Raw genomic sequence first — 18,887 nt, forward strand, 5'->3', positions numbered from 1 at the left:
CATTTAGTAAGCTGATTTTAAAAAATTATTATTATTATATTTATTATTTTAACTAAAATGGATTACGTAGAATCTTAAGTATAGAAGAGGGAGTTAGGAGTAATACTATGAAAAAAGCTTATTCACAGTTGCTCTGACTTGTGTAAGCTAGCATTTCTTTTGACCTTATGAAAAGATGTAATCAAGCTTTCCTAGATGAAAATACGAGGTGATAAGGACCTGATAAGGTGTTAAGCTCTATCTTAAGGAAAAAGAAAGTTAAGAAAGAAAAATATAACATTATGAGAGTTGATTTTCACTAGACTACCATAACAGCATAAACATGTAAAGCCTTATTTAGCATACTGGATTAAAATTTAGAACCTGTGAAATACGAGCTATATTTTATGTATTTTCTGCAACAGGTATGTTTCCATGATGGCCAACAGCATTTAAAAGAGGAAAACATTACATAGAGAATGCTTTTAAGCTGGTGACCACAGTCACAAATAATGAGCACTCTACAATTTCTGTATTTTCAGGAATTGCTGACTGTTTTATGGAAAATTAAATCTGCAGAATGGATTAGATATTCAATTCAAACTTTACATTAAAATTCATTTTTCTATCACAAAATCTTTTTGATCAGACCTATTTATATGTCCTCTATGTGAGGCAAAGAAGAAAACAAGCAGTATACATTTCAATGCCTTACACAAGCAGGCAGAATTAAAATTCATTGCTTCCCCAAAATGTCAGCCATAAAGAAGTAGGTAGCACCTTTTGCGGACATTCAAAAATCATTCAAAGCAGGCATTAAAACTGAACTATTTACATCATTCTCTTTTCCATTACCATCTGTTGTGTAGTACAGATGTGCATTGATGCAACCTGGATGAGAACAAAGATTTATTTGTCCAAGAGTTCTCAACAGCACAGCATCAAATACTGGATATCCCTTGTTCCAGAAAAGCTGTAATAAAACTAACTACTTTTCCTGTGTTATGTAAGTAAGAATTGTACTAACTGGATAAGTGGATTCTCCACATTCAGCTTAAGAAAGTTATCAAGCAATAGTGTTATAATTCTTTTTATCTCCTCATTGAGGAAGAAATGGTTTTCAAGGGACTCAAAACAAATATTTACTCTTTTATAGCTATATTTCCACAAAATATTCTGGCCATACCAATTCCACTCCTGGAGTGAAGGCACTGTGTGCTGCAGAGAAGAACTTTTTAACACTACTGAGATGTAAAAGGGATCAACAAGCAGATTTCAAACTGCAAACTGCAGTAGAAAGTGTTAGGATTGGGTGCCTTGGAGTTCAGTAAAGAGATACGAAGATTAAACTAAGAATCTTTGCCACCTAGACCTTCTCTTTTGCATATGACATGGATCTGTGCTGAGAGTGGGCTTTGTTCTTCTGTACAAATAATTAAAGAACATGAGCTTCAGTGAGTGTGTATATATACTTATAAAAATATATAAACTTTATTATACATAATAATCAAGTAGGCCACATGGTAACTTCTAGACACTAGGAAAAGACAATTTCTGCATTTAGAAGTACGCTTAAATACTTTTTTGATTCTGATGAATACTGGTAAAAATACATTAACCTATAGATTTTGTAATTATCTGAATGCAACAATTACTTGTCATCTATTTCTAAACATAAGCAAAAAGTTTTGGCCTGTTATTGAAACACTTAAATATTCACTTCCAAAGCAAATGAGATCTGTGAGGAGACCTTCTGAAGACAATGAGAGATGAACAGATTGAAAGCAGCCCTGCAGAGAAGGACTCGGGTGTATTGGTGGATGAAAAATTGGACATGAGCTGGCAAAGTGTTCTTGCAGCCCAGAAAGCCAACCATATTCTGGACTGTGCAAAAACAAGTATGGTCAGCAGTTCAAGGGAGGTGATTTTTCCCCTCTGTTCTGCTCTTGTGGGAGCCCATCTGAAGTACTGAATCCAGCTACAGGATCTCCAGCACAAGAAGGACACGGACGTGTTAGAGCAGGTAAGGAGGGCTGCAAAAATAATCAGAGGGATGAAACACTTTTCCTATGAAGAAAGGCTGAGAGAGCTGGGATTGTTCAGCCTGGAGAAAAGCAAGTTCCAGGGAAACCTTATTATGTCCTTTCAATATTTAAAGTGGGCTTACAAGACAGACAGAAAGACACTTTTCATCAAGGCCTGTAGGACAGGGACAAGGGACAACAGTTTTAAACTGAAAGAGCGTAGATTTACCTTAGATATAAGGAAGACATTCTTTACAATGAGGGTGGGGAGGCACTGGAAGAGGTTGCCCAGAGAAGTTGTGGCTGCCCCCTCCCTGGCAGTGTTCAAGGCCAGGTTGGGTGAGGCTTTGAGCAACTTGGTCTGGTGGAAGGTGTCCCTGCCGTGGCTGGGGGTTGGAACTAGATGACTTTTAAAGGTCCCTTCCAACACAAACCATTCTATGATTCTATGAGGATATAATGTTATTGCTCCAAAGATGGAGTCATGTAAATTACTGCTGCATGTAGATTTAACACAGACTTGATACAGTTTCCAGTGAAGACAAGGGATAGCCTTAAACTGATTTCATAATGAATTTGTCAGAGACTTTGGTTACTGGAGGGAAGAAAAAAAAAGAGGATAGGAAGTTAATTCTGCTCCAGTAGTAATTTATTTATGCATTTACCCAAACGAGCACATGATCTGGGCCGTGACCACATAGTTTTTGAACATCTCCAAGGAAGAACACTCCACAACCTCCCTGGGCAACCTGCACCAGTGCTTGATCACCCTCACAGTAAAAAAGCATTTCCTGATGTTGAGATGGAACCTCCTGTGTTTCAGTTTGTTCCCATTGCTTCTGGTCCTGTCACTGGGCACCACTGAAAAGAACCTGGCTCTGTCATCTTTGCACCCTCCCTTCACGTATTAATATGCATTTATAAGATCCCTCCCTGACCCTTCTTTCCTCCAAGCTAAGCATTCCCAGCTCTCTTAGCCTTTCCTCATAGAAGAGACGCTCCAATTCCTTAACCATTTTTGCGGCCCTTTGTTAGACCCTCCTCTGTATGTCCATGCCTCTCTTGTACTGAGGAGCCCAGGGCAGGACAGACACTCCAGGTGTGGCTTCACCAGTACTCAGGGTAGAGGAGAAGCATCACCTCCTCAATCTGCTGGCAATATTTTGCCTTATGGATCCCAGGATACCATTAGCTGCCTTTTCTGCAAAGCTGCTTTCCAGCTGGGTGGCTGGCTTATATCAGTGCATGGCCTTGCTTTTCCCCAGGCGCAGGACTTTACACTGCCCTTTGTTAAATCTTATGAGGTTCCTATAAGCCTATTTCTCCAGCTCGTTGAGGTGGAGACTGGATGGCAGCACAACCCTCTGGCGTGTCAGCCACTCCTCCTGGTTTGGTGTTGTGGGAAACTTACTGAGAGTACACTCTGCCTCATCACAGATACAACTATTTATGTATTCAGTTATCAGAATAAATTTTTCATTACTAGTATCATGTAAGTATCCATTTAGATAGAGAGCAGAAGCATCTTACTTTGCAGAAATAGAAAGCTGCACCATGAAGTTTCATAATACCACTGCTCCAGTGGCTATTATGCATACAAGGCTACATAATGAAAATAAATGAACTACATTGTCTATTACAAAGAAGTTGGAAAGGTCTTACTGTACTGTTGACAGGCATGTGTCTCTACTAAAAATAGTGTGAAATACACAGCATTTTTCTCCAAACACACGGATATTTCTTAAATTTCTGTATTTTTTTTTCACCTAATACAGTCTGCAAAGCATGATTGCTCATTTTGACAAAGCAGCCGAGTACATACATTTTTCTATATTATTCTGGGCCTCTCCATTACAAACATACTTTTTTTTTTTTTTCTCTTTTTGACACACCTTAAAAGTGAAGATCATGAATTATCATACATTTGTCTGATCTTCATTTTTCTCAGGAGATTATCAAGCTCCTATGTTAAAATAATGATCTGTTGTAAGGAGGTATTTTGGATTTTTAAGGACATGTTTCTCTCACTGTGCAGGAAAAAAAAGTTTCTGAAAGCTGTATGAAGTTCATAATTCAATACATTGCAAATATTTCTAAATATGCAGAATTAGACTTTTTTTTTTTTTCCCTCACTGATGGTTTTAAAATAGTGTTTCTCACCATTTACCTTAAAGTCCTTTTGTCATACTACCTTCAGCAAACAGTATCAGTCAGGCAAAAAGGTATTTAAACTCATATTCACCTCAGTAACCAGGAGGTTAACTCTCCAGCATTTTATTCTATATAACCACTTATACATATTCATAATACATATGGAGCCTATAAACTACAAAATATATCAACGAGAATAGAAGAATACCAGATGGATGCCTCCTGAGCCAGTGTACAGTATTGTTAAACTTGTACAAAACTCCATTTTCTCACAAAATTTACATGAGACTGCTAAAGATTATCTTTGGAATACAAAAAAATAACCGTCTTACAAAAATACTCCATTAAAAATAATTCCCATTATAAGATTGCCTAGATTTGAAGTAATTTCTCTTTGTATTTGGGGTCTGACAATAATAGAGTGTTTTGCTGGTTTGGGTTTGTTTGTTGTTTGTTTTTTTTAAGAAAATTTTTCTTACCTTTCCCCTGATTATGGTTCTTCCTGATGCCTTGTACTGCAGTGCAAGATTCAAGAGAATTTTTTATCTGACTTTCACCATCACATCTGATTTCCTAGACCCAGGAGTCCCTCCCTTCAGAATAGCTGGGTGACTGGGCTTACTTAAAGAGCACTGTTTTTTAGAAAATAAAACTCTCCAGTCATCTTGTCAAAGGATTGTTTCCCTGACCTTTTTTACATTGATTTTCAGCCCCTGTTCTTCCAGTTCTATTTGATGGTTGCCTGGCAGATTCATACCCACTGTCAGTGTGTTAAATACAAAAGACTAAAAATATAACATAACTAGAGGCTGTCATCAACCAGAATCTCTTTAACACAAGTCTATGCCAAATACCGAAGCCAAGCTTAGCCTGATCTAAGAATTCTCACAAAGTCATTTCTATTTATTTCTTTATACAGTAAGGTGCAGGGGTTGAGACAGGAAATTTCCATACGTGAGTATGGAGAAAGCTATGAGGATGACAGGCTAACCCTGAACATCTTGTAGGTTCATAGTTTTAGACCTTTTTTTTTCAATAGCTTATCATCCATGCTACAAAACAGCAGGATATTAAGCATTACAGCAGTTATGCAGGAAGACCAAGGTTAGAGCTGCAGCACAGGTACAATAGCATAATGTTACAAGAGATTATGGGAAAATCCTTCATATAACCCTCACACAGGAAGGATGAAAGGCACAAGGACAGGAATCTCAAATTCCAAAACATCAGGGAACAACAAAAGTAGGACTGCTTCCCTAGAGAAGAGACGCCAGGAGTCAAGGATGATCACATACAGAGAAGCAGAGTTAGTGCCTTCACAGACAGACCATCATTCAATTCCACCTGAGCAAGGTGAACAGGACTGGATTTGTGACAGGCAAAGGGTCTAGTGGCAGCCAGGTGACCACCAGATCAGTGCAATATGATGAGTTAGGTCTGAGGTCAAACCAGGAAGCCCCATGAGCATATTGAGATCAGCAGAGAATAGGGCTGGAGACTAGCACTCTTTGTGGCATTGCTGGGGCAGGGACAGACAGACTCAAGCTAAGCTGAAATGGGATCCTGAGCCATGGGCAGGGCTGGGAGGAAGCCCTAGCAGAGGCTGGTCAAGATTGCCCTGAAAAATGAGTATACTGACTCTATGCATCTGCATGACTATTATTATTAAATGGTTCTTTCCTATATATTGTAATAGCTGACATTTTTGCAGTGGAAGGAAAACTGCACAGCAGTCACATGTAGTGTCTCCTAGTCAGTATGTGGACTTCATGACTTTGACTTTATATATATGACAACGAAATTATGAGGTCTGTGTAGGACAAATCTCACCTTAGAAGAAATGTGTATGTGCTACAGGCAAATCCATAAACAGTCAACAAAAATTCTGAACATCCCAACAGACCAAATTATATTATTAGCTTAAACATGTTTTCATTTGTCTTCAAAATTTATCTTAAATTTAAAAAAAAAAAAATCTAATTCTACAATTAATAAATACATCTAATTCAAATATACCAGTGTCCTGACTTCTAGGATTCCAATGTATGTTCCACTTAGTGTCTCAGACTACCTATGGATCAGATTATCTTGTGCATGGATGCACATTTAAAAATTTTCCCATTAATTTAAGTTTTTAATGTAACATTGAAAATGCATTTGATTAGCAGTGTTGTACAGCTCTGTAAGCCTTATAATAATGCAAAGACATTATAGCCTATACTAATCTGGTTTAGGGAAACTGACTCTTGTTATTATCTGTGAAACAATAATAATTTATCTCAGAAAATAAACTGGATGCAGTGTATTATAAGCAGTTCCATTCATGTATTAAGAATTAGCAAATTTTGTTAGGAAGGCAGTTACATACTGAAAATAAGAGTTAAGCTTTTGTTTAAAATAAAAACTAACAAACTATAAAACAGATACATCATTCTTGATTAAATCATATATTAAAAAAAAAAATTGTTCCAAGCAACTGAATTAGTTTTTTTCCCTTTAGGTGAAGAGATCTTAAAATACAGACAATTAATGAAGTAAAGATTATATTTTTATGTCTATTAGTATAAACGAGTCCAAGGAAATATGTATATATGATATATAATATGATGTATGGATGTATTTAATTTCTATAAATAGGAAGATCAATTTCTTAGAGAAACTTCCCCAGCCAGGTGTCACTGTATATAGAAGAAATATAAGCACTGCAACAGACAGTTAAAATCTCTCAAATGGTTTTAATTACCATAGCTGAAGACCTGAAAAGAGATCAACATCTTCATTCAGGAACAGGCTGCCCAGGGTAGTGGTGGAGTCACCATCCCTGGAGGTGTTCAAAAAACGTGTAGATGTGGCACTTCGGGACATGGTTTAGTGGGCATGGTGGTGTCAGGTCAACGGTTGGATCTGATGATCTCAGAGGTCTGTTCCAACCTAATGATTCTATGATTCTAATCTCGTATTGTATCAGCAAATGTCACTGAGCACTCAAATGATTTTAAATTGCTCATCTGTCTGAAATAGGAAGTCAACAGCTGTATTTTGAAGAAAAATTTCTATATGAAACTGGTAAAAATAAACTTTAAAAGACAAAAAAAAACCAAACCAAAAAAGGCCCCAGACTTCCTGACTGAGAACCTTGAGTGACTAGTTGAACAAGAGATTTAAATATCAAAGTTGAGAAACAGCAGCCTTCAATATACTAAAATAATGTGCAGTGAAAACATGAGTATTTTCTTATTTTCTTCTTCCCTGCTACTTCTTTCTCCTAGGTATTAATGAGGCAAATCATGATACTGATTGGACTGCAGTTAAAAAATGCAGAAGTGAATCTCCCTTATGATGAAAAGCTGAGGGAGCTGGGTCTCTTTAGCTTGGAGGAGACTGAGGGGTGACCTCATCAGTGTTTATAAATATGTAAAGGGTGAGTGTCAGGAGGATGGAGCTGGGCTCTTCTTGGTGATGTCCAATGATACGATAAGGGGCAATGGGTACAAGCTGGAGCATAGGAGGTTCCACATTAACATAAGGAAAAGCTTTTTCACTGTGAGAGTGACAAAGCACTGGAACAGGCTGCCCAGAGAGGTTGTGGAGTTTCCTTCTCTGGAGACATTCAAAACCTGCCTGGACGTGTTCCTATGTGGCCTACTCTAGATGGTCCTGCTCTGGCAGAGGGGCTGGACTAGATGATTTTTTGAGGTCCCTTCCAACCCCTAACATTCTGTGATTCTGTGAATATTTTTGTTGTGTTGCTAGCACTGAAGCTCTAAACAGTTTCTCAATTGGACAAATATATGCTTTAAAAAGAAGGAAAAAAAGGCAGGAGTGATCCTTTCAAGTATAAAATGTCTTTGAGAAACTGTAGTTTCACCAGTGCCTAGTGAAAGCTATCTGAAAGTATGAACAGTGTAAACTATTTCCGTTCCAGTCATAATAAGTTTCTTAGGTGAACGTTCATTGTTACAGAGATTATACAGCAGTGCTCACATCAGTGATGTTTATGCCAATTTTTTCCCTGCTTTTCTACTGTCCTTATAACAGTTACGAGAAAAATTCACTCCTGCAGACAGGTTTATGATAAAAGCTCATGCCTCACTAGACTCCTATATTAAGGACTGGGTTTTACAGGAGCAATGTTCTACCCATTTGCAAAAAAAATGAACTTTATTTAGTGACAACTTAAAAGACGTTACATCAAGTTCTCCTGAAACAGAAAGAAATATTATACATACCTCCACACTTAGGAATAGGTCCACTCCACATTACTTTTCCATCCATTAGCATGCAAGTAATTGTTTCAGTTCCTTGTGTTTTAATAAATCCTTCCTCACATATAACAGAAATTGAGCTCCCCAGCTGAAAGTTGTCGCCAAAACGCCGAGCATTGATTGGCACTCCAGGATCAGGGCATTCGTTATGTCCAAATGCTTTTCAAAAGAAAAAAGAAAAGGGAGAGGGAAACAGTCTGCTAACTCTTGGCAGTAAAATGACATTTTTAGGGTTTTATTCTGCTAGTAAGAACAAACGATCTAAATTAGGAAACAACAAGAAACAAATGCTTGACCAACAGCAGAAAATGTATACTAGTACAAAAAAATGCTTAAAATATAATATCAGCAAGATTATTAGTTTGGACAGCTAGGTGCTGGCAGATTTCAGTGATGGCTAAGTTATCCTTTCCAACAGTCCATCCTATCCAACATTACAATGGGCCAGAAGCATCCATCAGAAAGGCAGGGCAACCATCTATGATATAACAACTTCAGTCATTTGTATTTTCAATCCACCATCACAACCATACAACAAAGATCATCTATGTCTTTTACTACAGAATACACCTTACACTAGGAGAACAAACAAGCTCATTTTCCTACCAGAAATGAGCAGTCATATTTATAGCAATATAAGTAAAGGTTATGCATTAGTTATTGTATTTTGATGTTTTATTTAAGAATACTGCACACAAACCTTAACTTAAAAAAAATGTTGACGCTTCAGTGAGAATAAATATCACAAGCACAATATCCACTTTCCTCACATGTGACGACTGCAAATTATATCTTCGTAAATATGCCCATATATGGAGACATTAGAAAGGACTATGTCCTAAAAAGATAATATTCACAATTTTTTCAATAGTTTTACTAATGTGTTTGCACATTAGTGAAAAATCATATCCAAGCTACCCCATGAAATTTTTAATAAAGCAATATTTTATTAACTTAGCAGAAAGATTTCTCAGATGTTGCATTACTGAAGTAGTAAGAATCATAAAAACAGACAAGAGAATGCATTCATCTATTTACATTTTGAATCCAGATATGGTATTTATATTGGAAATGAAAATAGTGCTTTCATTGGATAGTTACCTACCGCTTGAGGATGGCATTAAAAATGATGCAATTCCATACTTTTTCACAGTGGTTACAAATATTTTTCAACACTTTGTGCACAGTCGTCACTGTTAGTGAAGGGACTGATTGTCTGTTTTTCTTACGAGCAGACAACACAGAAATAGATTTTCAATATTATTATCTGTAAATGTAGATAAATGTTGACTCCAGGTATAGTGTGCTTGTGTATGACACCAGTTTATTAAGGCTGCAAAATCAGTTCATTGCTCTATATTTCAGCTCAGAAGCTGAGTTGTGGCTGCTACTGCTGCTCCTATGGAAGTGATTGTACTGTATAGGATGGTTATGGGAGGCAAGAGAGTGAAAGACAACCCTTCCCAACAACAGCAGTCACTCTCTTAGCCTAGCCTGGCTGCAGTTATGCTACTTGATGAGTAAAATTTGGTCTGCTTATACTTCTGAAAAGCTTCATGGTGGAGCTCTAATATTTTATATAAGTCTTAAACTGAAAACAAAAATGATACAGGGGTATATCCTTAATGTTAGTATTTTACCCATCAACAATAAATCAAGAAACCATAGAAAAGTTCCTCACACAATATTACATGTAAAGAGGAGATCAAGTTTTCCTGGCATTTACACTCATCAACTATCATGATTGCACTGATATTTTAAGTAGTACCTGGAAAAACGCCAGGCAGCCTAATCATAGCACAGGGTGATGATGAAGCACTTTCAGTTCTGATATTGACGGAGAAGGACATTAAAAAACTGCATTTTGCATTAAAAAAAAAAAGTGAAGGGGAGGCACTGCAGAGATCTCAAGAGATAAGACGGCAGGAATTAAGCTAACCATAAGTCATCTGGTCTGCTCTGAAAGGTCCTTGGAAATAGAGCCAGAAAGGAGTGGTCCACTGGGGCAATTAATTGCTTTGGTAGATTGCCTACAAAGAATTTTAGCTGATGTCTAGCAATGGCTTTGGAATAAATGTAACGCTTTCAGATGAAAATATCAAAGAAACAGAAGTTAGGAGAATATCAAATAACAAAGAGATACTTCATAAAAAGCAATTGTGAAAGGATGTTAAAAGTTATGCAAACAACTAGTAAGTTATCCGGTACCATTACACGTAAACTCATATTTCTGCACAGCACATAACAGTTAGAATTCTATCTTGGGAAGTACCAAGACTGAAAAAGTCTAGCAGGAGGGAGTGCCAGCAAAAACGTGCCATAGTGGACATACCCTACCACAGAAAATAAATAGACTAAAGCAGTCTTTGGATATAAAGCAGCATCTGGGATTGTTAGTGTCTTGGCCTACTGAGCTGAAATCATTTGAGTAATTAGGCTGATATCAGAGGTCCACTGTTTGACCTTTGGCGTGTTGCTCTGTAGTTCATAGGGTTGTAACTTTTGCTAGATAAAGCACAACTAAGCAGTTGCAATGAAAACAGCAACCAAAAAAATCTGCGTAACTGGCAGAAATGGCAAATCTAAACTCATACAAAAATATTTGCCCAGCACCTCCTACATCCCAATTGGTGAGCAACAGCTCAAAACAGTCCACCAACTAGCAAAAATCAAAAAATCTGGAAGATGCTCTCCACCTCAAAAAACTCATCCACCTCAGCCTGAAGGGAGGTTGGCATGACTCAGGCTTCTGGAATGCCTGCCCCTAGAGGACCTCCAGGGACACCTGGGAACAAACTCTCACAGCTGAAGCTGACACACTTCCTCCGAACTACAAACTCCTGCTTCTACCAGTGAGGAAAGGGGAGATAGAGATAATCGCTTGCGACTCTGTAGTCTTTGTGTTAATTCCTTTGTCACAGACAATAAATACCCATTCTCCTTCACATGGGTCCAATTGTTGCATAGTAATTAATGTGTGCATTTTGACTGTCCTGACCTAAACTAGGAAATCCAGACTCAAGTAGATAGAGTTCATTGCTTGTAATTTCTGTGGCTGTATTCAGAGGCTGTGTCTAGTTCTGAACTCCATAATTGAACAAAGATGTATATAAAGTGTGCAACATTCGTAAAGGAGTCACTAATAAGATAAAAGGCTCAGATTTTCCCTTGAATTGAGGACTTCAATATATCTTATTAGAAGGAAGATTAAGGGATGACTGAGATTATAAATACCTTCAGAGACCAGAAATATCACTAAGGGCTCCTGGGTTTGGGATATAAACTGAAAGCAAGGAGCAGGTGTGAACATGCAGCTCTGTAGCAACTTAAACCAGTGTAATTTCAGGTTGCTGTGTTCCTGTGTTCTGCTGTACCCAGCAAAATCACTCTTCTGCATCAATCTCCCTTTTGCACCAACAATAGTGCATAGACAGATAGAAGTAAACCAGTACAAGAATCTGACCAAGCTGAAAATCACAGCCTTTTGGGTTCGTATTCCTTTTATTATTGGAGCATTGTCTGCGTTGTCCATTTTCAAGTTATACATTTCTGTGGGGTTGTCCCAAAATTTAGCTCATTAGAAATCTTTGTCAGACTTCCTGAAGTAACTCAAAGACAAAAGACATTTGAAATATAATTTTTGCTTACTTCCAACAGTAGTTGGATTTATGTCAGTTTTACTAGAATGAGAATAATTATCTGAGACCACACATGTTGCTGTAGTAAAAATAAAGATGGACGAAAATAGTTTCTGAGAAATGCTATTTAAAAATCACATTATGTCCTAGTTAATTCAGTTTTATTCTTCTCCATCCTATATGTAAAAAACATTAATGAAGTTATTTACTTTATTCGCCTACATTCTTTTTAGAAAAGATTGATCATGTTGTACCTTTTCTGTGATATACTGTTTCTACTCTTGAAGGGGGAAAAAAAAGACTGATAGCTTTGAAATATTTAAGCAGGAGTGTCAGCAGAAAATTGATATTTTTAATTAACTTTGGGTTTACGAATGCCAAGACAGAGTGAAAATGGTATTAATTCCTTTTTTATCCTCTCTCTTGGCCTTAAACTATTTATTATGGAAAGATTACTTCTATAATTTATCAGATTGCAGCTGTCTTATTGAATAAAGATTAGACACATTTTCTGGAGTTATCTGCTTTTGTAAGTAGATTTTAACTAGAGTTTAACAAAAAAATCCCACACCTCCATTCTAGCATAAACACACCCATAAAAAGAAATAAAAATATATATGTGTTAAACTGCTCAAATACAGAAAGCACTTCTTTAAAATAATTATTTTCGGAGTGAGTGGGTTTCATTATACAGCTGGTAAAAGTTAATATTGCATTGTTACTTCTTTATAAAAAATTAAATTGTACCATTTGGTACTATCAGTGAGTACTTTAAGTGACTATTAATTGAGAGATATCATAATCAGACTACCACATGCCCAAGGAAGTCCGCAAATTTTTTAAAAGGCTAGAATTTATTCTGATAAGTATATTTATATGGCACTGAAATATTAAACCTGAAGTCTTTATAGTGTTTGATGAATTGATGTTATCTCCAAATAAAAACTATTAAGGATTATTCCATGGTGATCATCTGCATCTTTCATTTTTACTGTAAATCCTACTTTAACTGACCTATATTTAGTTCTAGTTCTGCAAAATGGGATGACTTGAGTATATCCATTTATACACAGACCTAATTTTTATCCAAGAAGACTGCCTTAGACTCTCCAATAATTTTTGTTTCTCATCATTATATTTAGGTTTGACACCCTTGAGCACACCACAGTGAAACCTTGAAGAAGTAAGCAGAAATCTTATAAATGTTAAAAGGACATGCAACAGAAGAAAACATAAAGCAAATGTTATAAATTCTGTTAAGAAACATGGATTCAATATCTCATTTTCATTATAACTATAATTCAGTAGTACTGAATAACCCCAGACTTTCCAATATTTAGTTAAGATACTAAGATACCTAACTACAACTCACAGATTAGTTCACTATGAAGACTTGTAGCTACAGAAACCTATAAGAAGACACCACATTTTCTTCATGCTTACATTCTACACTTATGAGAAATGACACAGGGATGAAGCAGCTAAGACAGAGGGCTGGGAGCTGAAATAAAAGACAATATCAGAAAATGAGTGTTTACACAGTAATCTGATGTCAGTTTATCTCTTTCCTATTCAGACAGCAATGTTCAAGGTGAGTCTTAAGAACTACTTCTCTGAAAGACTGACAACCTAAACCAAAACAAAACAAAAGAGAGAGAGGAAAAAAAGATGGAGAGGTGAAATATGGTGCAAGAAAAGAAGAGAGCCACAGGGGAATTCAGTCCTTGCAATACTATGAAAATAATATTAATTATTAACATTCCTTGGAGAAAAATGTGGAGTCTGGGTCTCTGAATTACCAAGCTCATTTAATCTCATTTACTCTTTGGTTTAATGGATCCTTTTTGTTTTATTCAGAGAAAAACATCTTCAACAATGAAGATTTTTTTTTTTTTTTCATATAGCCAAGCATGTAACACATTCTTCTGGGAAGGGGAAATCTGGGTATACAGGTCTCCTTCAAATCATGCAGTTGAAGATTCTCTTACATTCCAGGTAAGCCTCTGGAATTAGGGAGAAATACAGGAATGGTGTCAGTTGCTCATGACATCAGACTTTGGAGAATATCAAATCATCTTTTACCTATTTTGTCTACCTGTTGGCATGGAGAATGACCCTGCTACCTCTACTGTCAAAAAAACCTCCAACAACAAACCACCAAATGTGTGAGGTGGGGCAGCTCTGGGTGGTGGATATGATGATCCTCCAAACAGACAATCTGTTATCTCTGCCACCCTCTACACATAGTAGCAAGTCTGGTACTTCCGGCATTTCCTCGCCTTGCAATTTCCTTCCAACTCCCCAAAAGGAACAAGTTGACTAAACCCAGTCCTTCACTGCTGGGGTGGCAAACTTTAATTTTGCATATGCTCTCAGGAAGGCCTCGGGCTATATTTTACAGCGTTATTCATGCTGTGGACTTACATATTGCATCATCATGTCTGCCCTAGCTGGGAATATATCCTGTCTGGAATTTGGTGTGGGATAAATGCCAAATTATTTGATAGCAATACAACATAGACAGTTCTTCATATGTCCTTTAGAAAAAAATGTAATGATGAGCAAAAAGTAAGGTGAATAAATGCTAATTGTATCTAGTACTGGAGAAGATATTTAATGTCACCTTCAAATATTATACTATCAGAAAATGTAGTGCTAAGTAGTAAATGTGGAGCTATTTATGTTTTTGGTTAGTTTCAACCTTTTCACCTCCCTCAGGACAGAAGCAAGTGAAATATACAGAACCCCATTTTAATGGGAAACAATAGATAAACTAAATACAATAGGTGACAGAAGATGCTAGATTTCCTTCCAAAAGCTACAAATAGGCAGGGAAAATACAGAATGCTCAAGACAAAAGCCTAACTACTATATACTTCAGTTACTCTAGAAAGTTCTCTCCCTGTGGCTATTAAAGGTGTAAATTAAAAGTGCATTAATCATGATATAATTAATATGAACTTACCTCAAGCCTATATACAAGCACATCAAACCAGAGTAACTAACAACAGAATGTAAGTACTCTTGGTGTAGCCCGGCACAACACACAAGCTTTTTATATAAGCATGTGAGGAATTTGATCACCAAAAGGGCAAAGACAAGAGTAGTTGCACATAAAAGGCATACAAGTAAAAAAGAATTGCTAAACAAAAGACAAGATAAGCACAAAGGACTTTAAATAGGCCATACATCCTCCTGAATACACAAGGATGACTGTCAAGACAAAAAAGAAAAGGTAAGTAAGTAGTACCAGGAGGAGAGGAGTCCTCCCTTTCTGGGAGTGGGAAAAATGGCTTAAAATCGTCAGCCGTAAGGAAGGTAAAACAGAGAAAAAGAAGACAAGCTTCTTGTGGTTTGACTTCTGCTATCAAAGAGATCCTACGGCTGCCCACGTTGACCACAGTGACTAGGAGCTAGCATGGGTTGAAGCCATCAGCTCCAGGATATTATATACATTCACAGCTAAACTAGCATATGAGTGTTCAAGAGTACCAGTTTCGTCTTTGCAGCGATGGTGATTACATTACATAGGTTTTAACCAGCAGCACAAAGTGTGCTGCTAACAAACTTAATAAAGTTCTGTTTTGCAATTTGAAACTGGCCTGATTTGTCAGTCTTCTAAACACTCCCATCACAATGATCCCTAATGTTGTAAATGATAAATATACACATATTTTCAGCCCTAACACTGAATTTGAAAGACAATTTAAATACCTAAATTAGATATCTGTAGGTATACAGGATATGTTTGAAGGTGTATTACCATAACATTATTTTTATCCACTTATACATATCTCCTAAACTGTTTGTTGAAAAAAAACCCACACACATACAGAAAAAAACAAACAAACAAACAAAAACATGTTACTCACTGTTATAAGTGATGTTAAATCCACGTCCTGACATTGAATGGTCAGCTTGAAATTCCAGGCGCAAAATATGACCATTACTGGTAAGATGAGAAGGAACTTCAGCACCAGTAAATGTTCCTATTATAGGGGAATCTGGAGAGTCACCATCTTTAACTGCAAGGAAGTCAAACTGAGATTCCAAGTCAAAGTCATTAAAAGAGAGATGGATTCGGCTCCCAGGGTCTGAAATTATTGTCCAGATACAGTTTAAATTATTCCCATATCCCTCTGGATAATCAGGTGAAAGAACTGTTCCCATTGGTGCAGTAAAATTGGAAAGGCAAGGAACTGCCAAAAAAAGAAAGAAATAAATTAGATAACAGAATAAAACATTTCAATAAGGATTTATTTTATTACTAGTTTTTGGAAGAGATCCTTAAAAATGCTGATTACCTCAACTGAATAATTCAGTATTTGTTATGATGTGTGAAGCCAGAAAGAATGTTCTTTCTTTTTTATCTTCTTAGTCCCTTCCTCTCAATAAAACTACCCTCCAAGCAGAGCCCCCAGGTAATAAAGAACACCCTGTTGCACTGGAAGCCCACAGCTTCCTTACAATTCACCCATGTTCAATAATCCTTGATCACTTGGCACTACTTGTTTTCTCCTTTAGGGAACTGTTTAGATGAGCAGACCTCTCACTGAGCACATTAAAGAGGCAGAAAGTCAACAGCCCCCTTATCATTTGCTGTTCACACGGAAGCACAAGAAATTAATTAGTCTCAAAAAGACAACAGATTTGTTTTGTTGTTATCAGGGTAATATTTTATATTCAATCATTTCAGTTATGCCATATTAAATTGAGTTGCAACAATGAAAGCAACTGATTGCACTATGAATATATCTGAACTGTGTTATTTTAGTGGAAAAGTTAAGAAAGGTGTTGCCACAAGTGCGTATCACAACACTGGTTTTACTTATATTGTATAATGTAACTGGAAGAGAGTTATAAATGTCTATGATCATTTAACTTCTAAAAGATATTAATATATAATACATGGGGAAAAAATGTAAATAATTTAAACCCTTGATTACAATTCAGCAACTTCTAATCTAAGGAAATATATTAACTTATAAGAATAGATATATAAATATATATAGATATATAAGATATTAGAAGTGTATCATACATATAAAACCTACAGGATTCTATGAAAAAGCCAATAACAAATCATTATATCAAATCACACAAAGACAGCTGCTTTAATAGTTGCTAGTAAAATAAAAAAATATTTTAGCAGTTCTAGAACCTGCCTTGGGCATAATCATTAGACAAACCCACCACTGAACAAAAGTAAATTCATCCTGCCAGCAGAATTAGTTGTGTTGTGCTAACTCTGCAATCACACAAATTATTACATATAAGGAAAAACTTATTACAATGATATGTATTAAAAATAAAAATAGAAAAAGATTTGGTACATACAAATACAGATTGGTATGTTTGCAGACCACTGGTTGTTTTCTTGGCAAATGATAGATTTCTCTCCAATTAATTCAAATCCAAACTGACACTCAAACCTTAAAACATCACGGTTAGAAAATCCATCCCCTTCTCTGATACCATACAACGGTGTTCCAGGATCCCCACAGCTTTCCTTTTCAATTTCTGTTGAAATAAATAAACAATTTATTTCTAGAAGAATAAAACAAACTCCCTGTGGGTATATGTGCACATCTAGAAAATAACTATACATTATTATAGGCAAATAAAAATGATCTACATAACAACAGTTGCTGAAATGCACCACTGAATGATTCTATAATCCAGCTTTTAAGGAGGAAATTCTGTATGAGGCTCTTACAAAAATCAGAGCTCTTTGTGTTAATAGAGTACTTGAAATTAAAAGGATATGAGGAAAACTATTGCTACTTTATTTTATTTTGTAAAATTTTAGGCAAAAATAGTATTAAGTAAAATATCAATTGTAGTAGTTGAGTGCTTAAAACTAACAACAGAGATCAGCATAACATTGTGTAAACACAGTCCATTTTCCAATACAGCTTAAATTGATGAACTAATGACATGACAAAAAAAAAGGGAGTAGTGTCACAAAAAGAATTGCCCGAAGTCAAAAGGAGGTTATACATAAATATATAAATACATATATATGTATATACACACATTTATATACACATGCAAAAATAATCTCTATACACAAATAACATTTTATCTCAATAGACATAACTGCAAGGTATCTGAATGATTCTCTTTTATTTTTATAATTGTTACAGCTACGATATTCTCTCAAACTACCCACTGTCCTGAACTTTCACTGGTAGTTACAAGCATGGAGGGATCTTCTAGAAAGCATTTCTCACCCGTATGCATTTCACAAGCTTATAGGGCAATTTGAACTGGAATCATAAAATGGTTTGGGTTGGAAGGGACTTACAGATCACCTAGTTCCAGCCCCCCTGCCATGGGCAGGGACACCTTCCACTAGACCATGTTACTCAAAGCCCCATCCATCCTAGCCTGGAACACTTCCAGGGAGGGGACAGACACAGCTTCTCCGGGCAACTTTTTTCAGTGTCTTACTACCCTCACAGGAAACAATTTCTTCCTAATATCTAATTAATTCTACCTTCTTTGAGTTCAAACCCATTACCCCTCATCTTATCACTAGAATCCCTGGTAAAGAGTACCTCTCAACTTTTCTGCAGGCCCTCTTTAAGTATTGGAAAGCTACTAGAAGGTCTCCCTGGAGCCTTCTCTTCTCCAGACTGAAAAATTCCAACTCTCTCAGCCTGTCCTCATAGGTGAGGTGCTCCAGCCCTCTGATCATCTTTGTGGGCCTCCTCTAGACCTGCTTGAGTGAGTCCATGTCTGTTTAGTGCTGGGGGCCCCAGAGCTGAACACAGTACTGCAGGTGGGGTCTCAGCAAAGCAGAGGGGGAGAATTACAGTTACCTCCCT

General features: G+C 36.6%; 1 protein-coding gene across 3 annotated transcripts in view; it reads right to left on the reverse strand.

Moving 5' to 3' along the window:
• CSMD3 (CUB and Sushi multiple domains 3) overlaps positions 1–18,887 on the reverse strand; it is a 697,991-nt gene that overhangs the window by 282,189 nt on the left and 396,915 nt on the right. For all 3 annotated transcript variants that reach the window (XM_086465685.1, XM_086465684.1, XM_086465682.1), the window contains 3 exons: positions 17,395–17,577; positions 15,930–16,256; positions 8,384–8,578 (listed from right to left, as the gene is read on the reverse strand). In XM_086465685.1, the coding sequence (XP_086321811.1) occupies positions 8,384–8,578; positions 15,930–16,256; positions 17,395–17,577 (705 nt within the window). The remainder of the gene's footprint in view (positions 1–8,383; positions 8,579–15,929; positions 16,257–17,394; positions 17,578–18,887) is intronic.

This window comes from Leptosomus discolor, chromosome 5, assembly GCF_034619465.1.
Source record: "Leptosomus discolor isolate bLepDis1 chromosome 5, bLepDis1.hap2, whole genome shotgun sequence".
NCBI lineage: Eukaryota > Metazoa > Chordata > Aves > Leptosomiformes > Leptosomidae > Leptosomus > Leptosomus discolor.